Source organism: Pristiophorus japonicus, chromosome 24 (genome assembly GCF_044704955.1).
Source record: "Pristiophorus japonicus isolate sPriJap1 chromosome 24, sPriJap1.hap1, whole genome shotgun sequence".
In the NCBI taxonomy this organism is placed as follows: domain Eukaryota; kingdom Metazoa; phylum Chordata; class Chondrichthyes; family Pristiophoridae; genus Pristiophorus; species Pristiophorus japonicus.
The window spans coordinates 10,916,369-10,932,720 of NC_092000.1; the positions used below are offsets into that span (position 1 = coordinate 10,916,369).

The window sequence follows — 16,352 nt, forward strand, 5'->3', positions numbered from 1 at the left end:
TAGCAGCAGGTTATACCCCCTACAATCAATATGCTGTTTCATCCCACCAGCAGTGGCCAACTGTCTAGGGCTTCCCTGCATGAATGCTGAGTCACATGCCCAGAGTACACACAATATTCGTTTGAAGTGCTATAGTTAACATTTTTAAGTTGTAGCGTCACATAGTTGCCAGAGTTAGGTGTCAGCCATGTCTGCATGGGTAGCACTGAGATAGGTCTGAGTCAGGAGGTCATGGGTTCAAGTCCCACTCCAAAGATGAGAACTCCGACACTCCCAGTGAAGTACTGAGGGAGCACCACACTGTCGGAGGTGCTGTCTTTCGGATCAGAGGTTAAACCGAAGTCCCGTCTGCCCTCTCAGGTGGATGCAAAAGATCTATTTCGAAGAAGAGCAGGGGAGTTATCCCTGGTGTCCTGGCCAATATTTATCCCTCAACCAATATCACCTGAAGATTATCTGGTCATTATCACATCGCTGTTTGTGGGAGCTTGCTGTGTGCAAAAAGGCTGCGGCGTTTCCCACATTACAACAGTGATTACACTTCAATAGAACGTCATTGGCTGTAAAGCGCTTTAGGGCATTGAGGTTGTGAAAGGCGCTACATAAATGCAAGTCTTTCTTTTTTCTTTAAGCTGGATTTTCCAAACTTACTTACCTCGAGCCGGTACGAAATCTCTGCCAGCTTGGTGATCGAGGGCTCCTTGTAAACAAACTCCTGCTCATCCAAATCTCCAAATTTACAACCATAGAAACCCACTCGGAAGTAAGTCCCAAACATCCTCTTCGTGTTCTGTGGTACATGGAGCAGGGAGAATATTAACAAACGCAGCAGTGACTTCTTCAATCCTCCACCTACCCTCTGCTCTCTCAATCTCTCTTCAATTTTCCAAGCTTGTTAGTTATAGCGGTTACATTAGTACACATTAGCGGGACTGGTCACCACAGTGCCAGTTATATCCAAGCAGTCTACTAAGGGCTAGAGACAGATCCTACCATTAAGTGTGTTGTTTGGTTGTTTAGCAGAGGTTGTTTGAAGAACAATTTTGGTTATGTTCATCCTGGTGAAGCTGTTCTTGTCTCAGATTAATTGGGCGTCCCACTAACTTTCACCAGTTTGAATTATAGCTCTGCTCCCCCCTCAGAAGCAGTGCCACCTACTGAATCAGTGTGACATTTTCAAATATCCCATACCAGCCTCTCTGACCTCTCCAAATTAGGAGCTGGTTTTGTGATGTGGTCGGATTGAAATTGTCCATGTGCATTTCATTCAGGATCTTACCCTGCAAAATCAAACCCAGGTCTGAGATGGGTCATTCATTTCACACTCCATTCGCCCTCCCGAAAATAACTTCTGTCTACAACTGTCTGGAAGCGGCAACAGATACGCTAGTATCTCATGCTGTTAAGCTAGATTACCAACATGCAACATGACAACGCCAGCGTACATCCAGAAAATGCACGGCATGGTTTCAATTCCATTCATCCTCAGTGGGATGGAGGTAAATCCAGTCGCTGGGTAGAAAGCGAAAGCAAAAGGTTAAAAAAAACGAGGCCAAACTGCAACTGTGGCCCCGATATTAATGAGACGACTGGGAGGGTGCAGTGAGCTCGGGAGTGGCCGAAGAACTCAGCAAGGACGAAGAGGTGTAGACCCGGCTGATCTCAACAGCAAGGCCTCATCTAAATAACTTTGGGCATTGACTGCCTGGCTGGTGGGCAGGAGTGGCGAGCAACGGCAGGAGGCCACAGCTGGGGACCCGTGGGGACAGTCCCCGGCAGTCAGTAGGGGTGGGGCGGGGCGGGACGGTTCCTAGCTCTCTGGGGAGGAGATCTGGGGCGGGAAGATCAGGATTGGTGGGGTGAGCTGAAGGCTTCCTTATGAGGCTGCGAGATTGCGGGGGGAACGTGAATGGGGGAAGCACTCCTGCTTCTCCTAGCCCACAAGGAGCTGATCTTCAACACTTACCTCAGGCAGGTTACGACGCCCGCTTCATATCTTCTGCCGGGCAGGCGATGGCAAGGTCTCCCCGTGACCCACGGTAAAATTTATGTCACGGCATCAATGGTGCCATTAGGCTGCGACTTTTGAATGTTAATTATGCTCCCTCTGCCTTCAGCGGAAGCTCATCGATGGCCTGATTTGGATTTGTAAAAATTTAAACGGAAGGGAATGGGGTCAGGTTGGAGGCTTAAATGTCTGCTGACTACAGTGGCAGCAGAATAAAATGTTGAGTCAGTCTGGACTTCTGCAACATCCCCTCCATTTACGTTCGCCATCCAGAGAGCTGTGGAGGCTGGGTCATTGAATATATTTAAGGTGGAGATAGACAGATTTTTGAGCGATAAGGGAGTGAAGGGTCATGGGGAATGACAGGAAAGTGGAGCTGAGTCCATGATCAGATCAGCCATCATCTTATTGAATGGCGGAGCAGGCTTTAGGGGCCACACGGCCCACTCCTGCTCCTATTTCTTATGTTCTCGTTAAGGTGAGGATGTTTGTGGTGGGGAACCGAACTTCAATACGAAGTACAACACTGACTAGGTGCGGGGTAAGCCTGCCTTTACACCAGACGAATAATGAGACTTAAACCAAACTTCACACCTCCGACTTCACCAACATGTTATTTGCAGACCCTACACTTCAGTGGACTTGTGGCACCCAACAGCAGTCTCGGACTGTGGGAGACACCCACTCAAGTCAGGACACTGCTGCCGACTTATTTCACAGCACTGGACCCTCACGGCAGCAGAAAGAGAGGAGACTTTCATCACATCAGTCTGGCCGTGAATCAAACCTGGGTGCCAAAGCTGAAAGGTCAGTGCTTGATACTCTGCCCTCCCAAATTTCCTGATTTCTATTCCATCGAAAGAGAAAAGTCCCTTTTATAGACCTCAGGTCACAGAGCAGACATTAGAGAGCATTTTGAGAGCTGAAGATATCCCCCAGAACTGAGAGTTGAAGCAAGGGGCGATTGGTTGCATGCCAGAAACATTCATCAGTAATTGGCAGTTCATTTCAAGTGATCTCCAGTACAAATTACAAAATCACAGTCAATTAAAAAATACAGCAACTTACCGCAGGGTGCAGTGAAGGGACAGTGCGATCAGCAGCAAGTGGAATAAAGGAGAGAGCACACAGAGAGAATCATCAACTGACAGACTTTACACCAATTACTGTTATACGTACAGGTTACAGGGGGGGCCTCCCATGACACCAAGGTGCGAGCGCTGCTGCCAGAATGGCCATCAACGCCGCAATCGTACCACCGACCGCTTTCGTACCTGGTTTAGTTTTATTCCCTTCCCTCCCTCCATCCCAAAAGATGCCTGTGCTATTGAGGGAGTGCAACGAAGGTTCACCAGACTGATTCCCGGGATGGCAGGACTGAAGAAAGACTGGATCGACTATGCTTATATTCAATGGAATTTAGAAAAATGAGAGGGGATCTCATAGAAATATATAAAATTCAGATGGGATTGGACAGGTTAGATGCAGGAAGAATGTTCCCGATGTGGGGAAATCCAGAACCAGGGGTCACAGTCTAAGGATAAGGGGTAAGCCATTTAGGACCGAGATGAGGAGAAACTTCTTCACTCAGAATTGTGAACCTGTGGAATTCTCTACCACAGAAAGTTGCTGAGGCCAGTTCGTTAGATATATTCAAAAGAGAGTTAGATATGGTCCTTATGGCTAATGGGATCAAGGGGTATGGAGAGAAAGCAAGAATGGGGTACTGAAGTTGCATGATCAGCAATGATCATATTGAATGGTGGTGCAGGCTCGAAGGGCTGAATGGCCTACTCCTGCACCTATTTTCTATGTTTCTATCTTTCAACAGAATTCGCAAGGTGCTGGGCAGGCAGATGACCAGGTCCCTGCTGAGCAGCAAATGGGCTCTTCATTCCAAGCTCGGACCACGTTCATGTCCGACCGGCAGCAGCGGTTTCACCACGGGCGAGATGTCACTGGGAAACCCCCTGACCACAAGTGTGAGGCGGGATTTCGGTTGAAGAGTTGTCATGCGTCGTGATAACAGCTTCCACTCGCGGATGTCAGTGGAACACAGTCTGCTGCCCGGTTATGTCGCTTAGCACAGGCATCTCCTCGAGGATTCCGAACTAACTCTTACAAGATACTCGCAGACTACAACCCCAGCATTAGAGAGGAACCAGTGCCGAGGTGTCAGGCGAGCTCAAGTGTCAGCCAGTGGATCAGTGGGTAGCACTCTCTCCTCTGAGTCAGAAGGTTGTGGTTCAAGTCCCACTCCAGCGGCTTGAGCACATAAATCTCGGTTGACACTCCCAGTGCAGTGCTGAAGGAGTGCTGCACTGTTGGAGGTGTCGTCTTTCAGATGAGACGTTAAACCGAGGCCCCGTCTGCTCTCTCAGGTGGACGTAAAAGATCCCAAGATACTATTTGGAAGAAGAGCAGGGGAGTTATCCCCGTGTCCTGGGGTCAATATTTATCCCTCAATCAACATAACAAAAACAGATTATCTGGTCATCATCACATTGCTGTTTGTGGGAGCTTGCTGTGCGCAAATTGGCTGCTGTGTTTCCTACATTACTACAGTCATTACACTCCAAAAGTACTTCATTGGCTTTGGGCCATCTGGTGGTCGTGAAAGATGCTATATAAATGCAAGTCTTTCTTTTTTCAATGCTGCAATAAAGCCCTCAGCCTAAAACTCCACTCTCAGTCACTTCTGCAGCTTTCACCCTCAGCATCTCCATTTAGTGTTACAGCTACGACGTACTAGTGAAGAGTTTACCGAAAGTGATGGCTGCTGGATGACAAAAGCCCACCTCCCCCCTCCCGCAATGAGCTGCAGTGAAATTACTTCACCCAGAAATACCTCATTTAAAACATGTGTATATCCCTAACTGTCCAGGTAATGAATACATGAAAAAATACACAGTCTAAGCACCACACTCAAAATGAACAGGAAGACATTCAGCAGGAGTACATTGCTGACTACATGGCCCACAGACTCAATACGAGTCATGTACTAACAGGTAATCACTCTCCAGCAGCCTCTAAACCAAAACAAGGGGACTGTGACTGCATTAAAGCACCCGGCGATCTGCCTCATGCTTTAAGGTTTTCACTTCCACACGGACATAGAACCTGCTGGCTTTCCTTAATAAACCGCTGCTTCCTGAAGGCAGTACGCACACACACGCGCACTGCAACCCTACACAAGCAGGTTACGGTGCTTTGTGACCAGAGGGTTTTACGCCTCTGATCAGCCCACAGTCCCACACAGCCACGATCAAACAGCAACCTTTACTAACACATCTGGTGTGGCTGGTCCGGATCCAGAATGTTACTTTATGTTTTGAATCAATCAAGAGTCAGATTTTATTTTTCTTCTATTGCCCCCTTTCTTTTTTTTGGCAAATTAACCGAGTTGAAATTTGATCCGATGTTTCTGTGCAGATTTTCGGAGGCACAGCAACAGCCATTGGCACACGGACAGCCCCGCCCCACTCCCACCGAGTCAATGGGAGGACATTGGCAGATGTGTTATTGGGTACACTGCGAACGCAAGCAGAAACGGCGGAGTGAGCCGCTGCATGTGCAGGACTTGATGGAAATTATTCGGTTATAACATGACTGGAAGGTCAGTGTTGTGAATGATGTGATCACGCTGGGAAACATCAGTCAGTCAGCAAAACAGGGTGACCATGGAACAGTCAGGCAATGTGATATTAACTTCAAGCAGCCTTCAGGCAGCCCTCTGGATTTCACGGTTCTGGGGCATTCCTTCAGAATCCTTAAAGGTAGCTCATTTTTTTCCCCCTGAAAATTTTTGTCTGGACAATTTAAACATTTGGGATTGCCGCCAACAGGCTGGGAATTTCCCAACATTCCCAATCCTCAAGGACCCATGCAGCCAAGCTATCCTCCCTCGTCTGATAGACAAGAGCAGTGCAGCCTGCAAGTGTCATCAACACACCGCCAATACCGCTCCTGGGTCAGCCTGGGTGAGCAGTGTACAGAGGGGGCACCCATTCTCATTCCCCAAGCTCAGATTTTCTCACCTCCGCCACGACAGGTAGAACTCACCCTTCAGGAGAAGCCCAAGTGCAAACATCTCAAGGCAAGAGTTCAGATTCAGCTGTCTTGGGCGGTACTCCAGCCTTTCCTCCGCCGCCAAGGCAGGTCGGTTTATACTCTGACTGCACATAGCAGCACCACTTGAGGATGTAGTGCACAAATTCACAGTGCAGGCGGTTCAGGGGACCAGGAGGACCAACGCACCGTATCGTGGAGCAGCATGTCAGGCTCGAGGGGCCTTATGGCCTACTCTGGCTCCTATTTCTTATGTTCTTGTGTCCACAGCCACCAGTCAACCATGCAGTGAACTCGGGGACCTCAACCATGTTATCAGTGAACACAAACCCAGCACCTTGCCCAGGGTGGGGGGTAAGTGAGGGAGTGGGCAGAAGCTAGCCCAGGACTTTCCCGTGCATCTCCTAGCCGCAAGCGAAAGAGATTGAGAAACACCTAAAGATAGCGAGTGGGTGAACTGTACAGACCATACAAAAAGATTGAAAAATTCTTACAGGGCTTGACAGGGTAGATGCAGGGAGGTGGTTTCCTCTGGCTGGGGAGTCTAGAACCAGGGGTCAGTCTCAGAATAAGGGGTCGGCCATTTAGGACTGAGATGAGGAGAAACTTCTTCACTCAGAGGGTGGTGAATCTCTGGAATTCTCTACCCCAGAGGGCTGTGGAGGCTCAGTCATTGAGTATATTCAAGACAGAGATCCAAAGATTTTTGGATATTAAGGGAATCAAGGGATATGGGAATAGTGCAGGAAAGTGGAGTTGAGGTAGAAGATCAGCCATGATCTTATTGAATGGTGGAGCAGGCTCGAGGGGCCGAATAGCCTACTCCTGCTCCTAATTATTATATTCTTATGACCAGAGACTGCCCGGTTTGAATCCAAGTCTACATTGGGATGTTATTAGGGGGCCCCTGCAACTGGCCCAGGCATCCCTGTGTTAGAAAGGAGAAAAGCAGCAAAGGTTTCTGCTCCTGGTCGCTGACCTTTGACCCCCATGTGGACGGCAGGTGAGGACAGCATTGGGGCTGGACTTTTATAGCCCCACAGTAGTCTGCTGACACTCGCTGTCGAGGCTCAAAGAATGGCAAAGTGGAGGCGGAACCGGAAGGCAAGAGGAGCTGAACATCAACAATGAGTCAGCATGAGGGCAGAAAAATGAGTAATCTGCTTAAAATAGTAAGTGGTGCGAGCCGAAGGCAGATGCCTGCTGACCTCAGCCAGGAAATGGCGTCATTGGAGGGACACGTCAAGACAAGAGGAAATCGTCGAGAGCGGTGTAAAAATAAAACCAATAGTAATAAGTGAGCTTTCACCCCTCCCTCCCACCCGAGACAATCCAATGGCTGCCTGAAGCAACGTCCGAGGTCCACACTCGGAGTTAGCCAATGAAACATTAGTTAGAACAGATCTGTCCCAGTCTGAGCGTGCACCATCTCCTCGCGTGACACAGCCCGTGACATGCAAAAAGCACCATCATCGTACGAACAATCCAATCCACACCGAGTGCATGCAGCCTACCTCCCAGCCAGAACTCTGCACATGGACAGAGGGGGGGGGGGGGGGGGGGAGGGAGGGGGAAAGCAAAAGAGAGACAAAATTCACCCATCAATGAATACTCAAACAGGTCCAGGAGTTAACACATAATTCGGAGTTACAGAGGACCCTCGCTATGATGCTGCATTTAAGATCCACGTGATCAAGGGGATGTTTTATAAGGTTATTCTGGCAAGGAGTCGTCTTAATGCTAATATTGAAGGGTGTGGCGCACATCAGGCGGTGTTGCAGCATGTATCAGGCATCATGGCCAGGGCAAGGATCCCTGTAGGCTGCTCCATGTTCCACACAGCCTGTTTCATTCAATGTGCGGTCCCTTTAAATTTCTGCGCATGAACAGTATTTCCAAATTAAAAACTCGAGAGTGGCCAGCGCAGGACCTACGCGTGCGTGCAGCGTCGAGGGATCGTTGGCCAGGGGTGCACAAACCAGCATCACACGAGGGTGATCACAAGAGGGCTACACCAGTGTGACAGTGAGGGGAATACAGTCAGAGTAACAGTGAGAGCTATGTTTCTGTTGAGCCGAGCGGTGATCTGGAGGTCCCGAACAGGCTAGCAGCTTAACAATTGAAATAACCGCGATTGTGCGAGAAACTGAATGGGCCACGTTGCCTGTTAAAGGGGCAGCGCACCCAAAAATAAAAATTAGCGGGAACATTGAGTGAGGGGCATATTGGCCATTGTCACAGCAAGAGGCATATATTAGCCGCTGGCACCGGAAAGGGTACAAATTGCTCAGGATCACATTGCGGGTTTTATATCAGACAGCGTCATAGCAAGGGGCCACCACACATCCTTTTCTTGAGGTTCTGCATAGTTATTGTCTTTTCCCATCACCATTAGAAAATTAGAAACTCCCACTAGAGACCACTGCCTCCAATTATCAAGTCAAGCCACAAGATCCTCACATCTCACCCATGCAGCCTGTGGTTAATGTCAGCACGAATTCCTTTCCCTTTAAGGAACTCAAATCTCTGGCTCTTTCCAACAGCGCACCTCTGAAGCTTTGGGTACCTGTGCCTTCAGGGCAGGAGGAAGCGAGACGAGGGGCACCAGGAAGTGAGGTCACGGCCGAGAGAAGCACAATTAGGGTCCGCACCTAACCTTTGAACTCAACACTCATCATCCAAACGACGCGTACTGATTAGAACTGGCATGGGGGGTGGTCGCAGTTCACCAAAACTACACGGACCTGAAAGTTCTTCATCTTTAGCGGTGGACTGGGACAAGAGAAACTTGGGGGGGATGGGGGTGATCGGTGACAGAGCTATGAAGCCAACATGTCATCACGGCAGCTCCCATCAAAGCTTTCCCAGGGACGTTCCAAGCATTGAACTATGCTGAACATTTTGATTGGTGGGCTTAATCCCTACATTTAGGACTGGTTTGGGAAAGAGGCTAAACCTGGTTTTAAATCTGGAGCCCAAAATTAATATTAAGAACCAATATTAATATTCAGGATTTATTTTTGTATAAACCGGTTAAAACTTAAAAAAAAAATGTCTTCTCAGTAGATTGAAACCCAGGTTTAAAAAAAAACCGATTTATAAGTTTAATACAAATGTATAAAACTCTGAGGAGCCTAGATTCGAGCGGGTAGGAAGGACCTATTTTCCCTTGGCAGGTCAATAACCAGGGGGCATAGATTTCAAGTAATTGGTAAAAGGATTAAAGGGGAAATTGTTTCATCCAGGGGGTGGTGTGGGTCTGGAACTCACTGCGTGAAAAGGTGGCAGAACCTTAACCACATTTAAAAAGTACCTGGATGTTCACTTGAAGTGCTGTAATCTACAGGGCTACGGACCAAGAGCTGGAAAGTGGGATTAGGCTGGATAGCTCTTCATCAGCTGGCACGAACCTGATGGGCCGAATGGCTTCCTTCTGTGCTGTAAATTTCTATGATTCTATTCTATGTTCTGCAGTATTTCAGCATCACCCACTATGCTGTTTGAAGGGTATCAAATACCCGTACTACGCAATCTGAATTTTTTTTGTTGCGAACTTTTGGATAGAGAACTAGTTGGCAGACAGGAAGCAGAGAGTCGGGATAAACGGGTCCTTTTCAGAATGACAGGCAGTGATTAGTGGAGTGCCGCAGGGCTCAGTGCTGGGACCCCAGCTCTTTACAATATACATTAACGATGGAATTGAGTGTAATATCTCCAAGCTTGCAGATGACACTAAACTGGGTGGCGGTGTGAGCTGAGGGGGACGCTAAGAGGCTGCAGGGTGACTTGAACAGGTTAGGTGAGCGGACAAATGCATGGCAAATGCAGTATAATGTGGATAAATGTGAGGTTATCCATTTTGGGGGCAAAATATTATCTGAATGGCGGCAGATTAGGAAAAAGGGAGGTGCAATGAGACCTGGGTGTCATGGTTCATCTGTCATTGAAGGTTGGCATGCAGGTACAACAGGCGGTGAAGAAGGCAAATGATATGTTGGCCTTCATAGCTAGGGGATTTGAGTATAGGAGCAGGGAGGTCTTACTCTGCAGTTGTACAGGGCCTTAGTGAGGCCTCACCTGGAATATTATGTTCAGTTTTGGTCTCCTAATCTGAGGAAGGACGGTCTTGCTATTGAGGGAGTGCAGCAAAGGTTCACCAGACTAATTCCAGGGATGGCCGGACTGTCATATGAGGAGAGACTGGATTAACTGGGCCTTTATTCACTGGAGTTTTGAAGGATAAGAGGGGATGTCATAGAAACGTATAAGATTCTGACGGGACTGGACAGGTTAGATGTGGAAAGAATGTTCCCTTGTTGGGGAAGTCCAGAACCAGAGGATAAGGGGAAGGCCATTTAAGACTGAGATGAGGAGAAACTTTTTCACTCAGAGTTGTTAACCTGTGGAATTCCCTGCCGCAGAGAGTTGTTGATGCCAGTTCATTGGATATATTCAAGAGGGAGTTAGATATGGCCCTTATGGCTAAGGGGATAAAGGTGTATAGAGAGAAAGCAGGAAAGGAGTACTGAGGGAATGATCAGCCATGATCTTATTGAATGGCGGTGCAGGCTCGAAGGGCCGAATGGCCTACTCCTGCACCTATTTTCTATATTTCTATGTTTCTAACCCTCAGGCTGGTCACTTCTGCTTTATTGTAAATGAGCTGACAGTCACTTATCTATACACTGCACTCTCAACTCAGGCCTGTCATCGGCTGGAGCAAGATTTACAACCCGCAACAGATGGCAAACCCGTACGCAGCTGTTTATTTTTCCAAGCGCGCCACGCGTCAGAATGGGGTTACACTGCTAAACCAACACAAGTGATGGTCAGTCGCCGGGCTCGGCTGCTCAGGTTTCAGTCAGCTGTAAACCGACGGGGCTGGGCGATTCGAAGCAGTTTTGTAACTCATTGTTTCTTTTCCCTCTTATATTTCAGTCATTCGACTCAGCCAAGTTGTACGGGGATTTTATGGAGACACTGGCAGTAGAGCAAACAGCTCTAGCTCAGCAGAATGATGTTAGCCACTATTCAAAAATGGGTTTTTGAAAGTGGCTCAGAGAATTTTGAACGCAGCTTAAACCTCCGTGTTTTATTTTTACAGGCACTTTTACTGACACTTGGGCTGCTGATCGCAGGCCTGATTGGTGCAGCAGCCAAAAGCTTGTTTTTAAATGCTATATAAAGGACACTTGTGCCATCCCAAGGCACGTTGTAGGTACTGCAAGCACATTGCCTCTGCTTTTTAAATCGGTCCTTAATTTTGTGGGATTTTTGCACTGCATGTTGATACGCCAGGTGTCACAAGCATCTGCATGTGCCTATGGGTTTGTGTTAGTAAAGGGGCAGAAAGTTACAGTGTCCCGAGTCACTGGGACTACCGAAGCTGTGTAGTCTTGAGCTCATCCAAAACTCTGCTGCCCGTATCCTAACTTGCACCAAGTCCTGTTCACCCATCAGCCCAGTGCTCGCTGACCTACATTAGCCCCTAATCCAGCAATGCCTTAATTTTAAAATCCTCATCCGTGTGGTCAAATCCCTCCTTGGCCTCGCCCCTCTCTCTCTCTGTAAAAACCACCACCCCACAGATCTCTGCACTTCTCCAATTCTACCCTCTTGCTCTTCCTTGATTTATCACTGCATCACCATTGGCAGCTGTACCTTCAGCTACCTAGGCCCCAAGCTCTGGAATTCCCTTCCTAAATCTCATCTCATCTCTCTCTGTTCCTTCAAGACATTCCTTAAAACCCAACTCTTTGACCATGCTTTTGGTCATCTGTCCTAATATCTCCTTATGCAGTTCAGTGCCAAACCTGGTTTGATAACGCTGATGTGGAGCACTATGGGAAGTTTTACCACTTTAAAGGCGCTGTATAAATGCTGTGTTTAAAACCTCTGGTGCAATGCACTGTGCTGCGTTACCAACAAGATGTGCCCAGGAAAACAATGTTAATCTGGATCCAGCATTGACTATCACAGGTTGGTCTTGACTCGCCATGATGTGAGAAAGATAGATGGTTTGGGGAGGTGAGTAAGGCACAGGTGAGACTCTTTCCCAGAGTGTTGGGGTGAGAGAAGAGGCACATTACACACACACACGGCAGTCAGCTCAAGAGCAGCATTGACAAGTCCTGGGAGCAGACTGTCAGCTCTCTCGATTTGCAGAGTGGAGTGTGGAGGGCGGGGTGCTGAAAGAGGGAGATAAAGGTTTTTAACTGGAGTGGTTGAGAAGGACACGTTACGTTTCCACCCCCCAATTCTGTACACGCTTTCAAACGATTACGCTAAAATTAGAAATTTCCCACATTCCATTGGCTAAACAAAACACAGCTACTAAGTTAACATTCAATACCTGATTAGAAATTTTGTTAAAAGCATCCTGTAGTTTTCCATGGATTGTTGCCAGTTTCTTACTGTCCCGGTTGGCTTCATGGATTGGGATCAGGATCTTGTACACTTCATTTACAGCTTCGTACATCCCAGCCTGGTGAAAAGAAAGTCACACAATCAACATTCGAACTGAAGAGCGGGATGGAAAGGCAGCTGCCTGCAGACACCTTGGTCAGACCGCGATTGATTCGTGGCGTCTCAGCTTCAGGCAGACCCAGCAACCTCCAGCTATCCGTGTCCTAATGAATCCGTCTCCTCTGTGCAGGAGACCCATTGTTAGGTTAGATCCCCATTGCACTGTTACAGCTGGGTCCCACTGACCAAGTATTTCACGCTTCACTGATATTCTCCGGGGATTTCCCCTGTACAGCTGTGCATAACAGTTCTCGCAAAAATATAGTCTGGTAGCTTAAACAGTACTCTGCAGTGGCGGGGGGGGGGGGGTTCAGAATTAATGTCAACAAATACCAGCACCAAAACACGACAGGGATCTCTACTTCCTTGGGAACAATTAGATTGGGCAGAAGAGGGAGGTGAGAGGGGAGGTGAGAGGGAGTGACGAGTGCGTGAGAGGGGAGGTGAGAGGGAGTGACGAGTGCGTGAGTGGGGAAAGAGAGGGAGGGACGAGTGCGTGAGTGGGGAAAGAGAGGGAGTGACGAGTGCGTGAGTGGGGAAAGAGAGGGAGTGACGAGTGCGTGAGTGGGGAAAGAGAGGGAGTGACGAGTGCGTGAGTGGGGAAAGTGAGGGAGGGAGTGAGTGAGTGGGGAGGGGAGCAGATAGTGAGGGCGGGAGGCGGGGGGGGAGGGAGACGGGAGGGGAGGGAGACGGGAGGCGGGTGGGGAGAGGGAGACGGGAGGCGGGGGAGGGAGGGAGACGGAGGGGGAGGGAGATGGGAGGCGGGGGGGGGGGGGGGGGAGGGAGACGGGAGGCGGAGGGGGAGGGAGGCGGGGGGGGGGGGGGAGGGAGACGGGAGGCGGGGGGGGAGGGAGACGGGAGGGGAGGGAGACGGGAGGCAGGGGGGGAGGGAGACGGGAGGCAGGGGGGGAGGGAGACGGGAGGCGGGAGGGAGACGGGAGGCGGGGGGGGGGGGGGGAGGGAGACGGGAGGCGGGGGGGGGGAGGGAGACGGGAGGGGAGGGAGACGGGAGGCGGAGGGAGACGGGAGAGAGGGGGAGGGAGACGGGAGGCGGGGGGGAGGGAGAGCGGAGTGAGGAGAGAGGGAGGGGGAAGCGAGGGAGAGATGTAGAGATGTATTTGTGTACCATTGTAAAGGAGGCTGCTGCTTGCTCCAGCAATCCCACCAGGCCAGCTTCTGTGAAATATTTCCCAGCACAAATTCCTTCTTCATCGGGAGAAAGAACGTCATCCGATACAGCGGATTCCTCAAGAACGTTTGATGATATGTTCTTAGAGAAAAAATGTACAGAATTTTACAGACAAAATGAAACAAATTCTTGCCCAGTCCAAATGACATCAGTTAACACTATTACACATTCACCCTTCTGTGGATGGAAAGTGATGCACTGGTACTTTGCTCATTCCCTCCCAAAAGTTCCTGTTGATACCAAACTTTCGTCAGCTCGTAGGCTAGATGAGACAATTTCAGTCCAAAGTCACGCACAGCTTCTCAGTACTGACACAAGCACCATGCCTGCTTGATCTGACAACAAGGAGCTATCAATTTTATGAGGGAGTCCTGTCTAGATCAGAGATACTCAGCAGGCTGCACAGAAGCTTGAAGCAAGTGTCTCAGTTGCTACACTCCTGTCAATACATGGCCGGGGGGTGGTTCCCATCCCAGGGGTCTATCTAGGCTCTGTACTTGCCTGTAAGCTGCTGAATTTCGAACATCTTTTAGTGTCAGCTGTGGTTCAGTGGGTAGCACTCATACCTCTGAGTCAGAAGTTTGTGGGTTCCAGTCCCTCTCCCTCTCCAGGGACTTGAGCACAAAATAAAATCTAGGCTGACACTCCCGGTGCTGTGCTGAGGGAGCGCTGCACTGTCGGAGGTGCCGTCTTTCGGATGAGATGTTAAACCGAGGCCCCATCTGCTCTCTAATGTGGACGTAAAAGAACCCACGCCGCTATTCTGAAGAAGAGCATGGGTGTTCTCCCCGGTGTCCTGGGCCAATATTTATCCCTCAATCAACATATCAAAAAAAAACATTATCTGATCATTATCATAATGCTGTTTGTGGAAGCTTGCTGTGCACAATTTGGCTGCTGCGTTTCTTACATTACAACAATGACTGCACTTCAAAAAGTACTTCATTGGTTGTAAAACGCTTTGAGACGTCTGGTGGTCGTGAAAGGCGCTACAGAAATGCAAGTCTTTCTTTTTTCCCAGTCATATGTCCTCGTGCCCATCTGAAGAGAGGCAGGCGTCAGTGTCTGGAAGTAGGCCAGCTACCTGCTCCCTCAGAGAATGGTGTATGAAATGGGAAAGGCCTCACGAGGGGTGAAAACATACAACTGTAGAGAACTAGACACCAGTAAGCCACACTGCACACGTGTACCTATTTTATGCTTTATAAAAACACTTACAGACACGACACCGCACAACATTAAAACTAAAGCAAAATACTGCGGATGCTGGAACTCTGAACTAACAACAGAAAATGCTGGAAAAACTCAGCAGATCAGGCAGCATTCTGTGGCGGGAAAAAAACAACTTGACGTTTCAAGTCAATGGCATATCAGAACCTATCAGCCAATGCTGATGAGATGTCACCGACCTGAAACGTTAACTCTGTTTTTCTCTCCACAGATGCTGCCTGACCTGCTGAATGTTGCCAGCATTTTGTGTTTTTCGTAGAATCATAGAAATTTCATCATAGGCTGCAGCATGGAAGGAGGCCCATCGTGTGCGCTCTGGCCGACAAAGAGCTAGCCGGTCTAATCCTACTTTCCAGCTCTAGGTCTGCAGGTTACGGCACTTCAAGTGCACATCCAAGTACTTTTTAAAATGTGGTGAGGGTTTCTGCCTCTACCAGCCTTTCAGGCAGTGAGTTCCAGACCCACCCACCACCACCCCCCCCCCGCCCCACCAGCACCTCCCCCGCTCTGGGTGAAAACATTTCCCCTGAAATCCCCTCTAAACTTTCCACCAATTACTTTAAATCTATGCCCAGTGTTGACCCCTCTGCTGAGGGAGAACCTAGTGAGGCTCGTTCTGGATTTTTACCTCTCAACGCTGAGTCGCCACCCTCTTACCTGAAAGCCGACACAGCCCACCGGCAGGTACCGGCAGTCTTCCAGCATGTTGAGGTATTCCGCCACTAAGGCCGCAGAGTGTACCAGGCACTGTGCCGCCTCGGCGTGGTTCGCTCGCTCCGAGTGCTTGCCGGCCATATTCTGCAACCACGTCAGCCGCAAATCCGGTGACGTCTGGTAACCTTTGGCGATTCTATTAGATCAGGGCACAGTGTTAGTTCAAAGCAGCCATGACTGCATTTCTACACGCTCATTGTTCTTGGATCAAGCAAAAATAAATAAGCGGCAGTAAAAGGGACAGAACATAAGAAATAGGAGCAGGAGTCGGCCATACTGCCCCTCGAGCCTGCTCCGCCATTCAATAAAATCATGGCTAATCTGATCATGGACTCAGCTCCACTTCCCGGCCCACTCCCCATAACCCTTTACACCCTTATCGTTCAAAAATCTGTCTATCGCCACCTTAAATACATTCAATGACCCAGCCTCCACAGCTCCCTGAGATAGAGAATTCCAAAGATTCACGAGCTTCTGTGAAGAAATTTCTCCTCATTTCTGTTTTAAATGGGCGACCCCTTATTCTGAAACTATGCCCCCTAGTTCTAGATTCCCCCCATGAGGGGAAACATCCTCTCTGCATCGACCTGTCAAGCCCCCTCATAATCTTATGTTTCA

At 49.0% G+C, this 16,352-nt stretch overlaps 1 protein-coding gene across 6 annotated transcripts in view; it reads right to left on the reverse strand.

Annotated features, from left to right (window-relative positions):
• dock6 (dedicator of cytokinesis 6) overlaps positions 1-16,352 on the reverse strand; it is a 180,494-nt gene that overhangs the window by 19,368 nt on the left and 144,774 nt on the right. For 4 of the 6 annotated variants that reach the window (XM_070867242.1, XM_070867245.1, XM_070867244.1 and 1 more), the window contains 5 exons: positions 15,678-15,870; positions 13,728-13,871; positions 12,429-12,560; positions 7,591-7,605; positions 656-781 (listed from right to left, as the gene is read on the reverse strand). In XM_070867242.1, the coding sequence (XP_070723343.1) occupies positions 656-781; positions 7,591-7,605; positions 12,429-12,560; positions 13,728-13,871; positions 15,678-15,870 (610 nt within the window). Of the gene's footprint in view, positions 1-655; positions 791-7,590; positions 7,606-12,428; positions 12,561-13,727; positions 13,872-15,677; positions 15,871-16,352 lie in introns of all 6 variants that reach the window. The other 2 variants (XM_070867243.1, XM_070867241.1) reach the window with 2 other exon arrangements.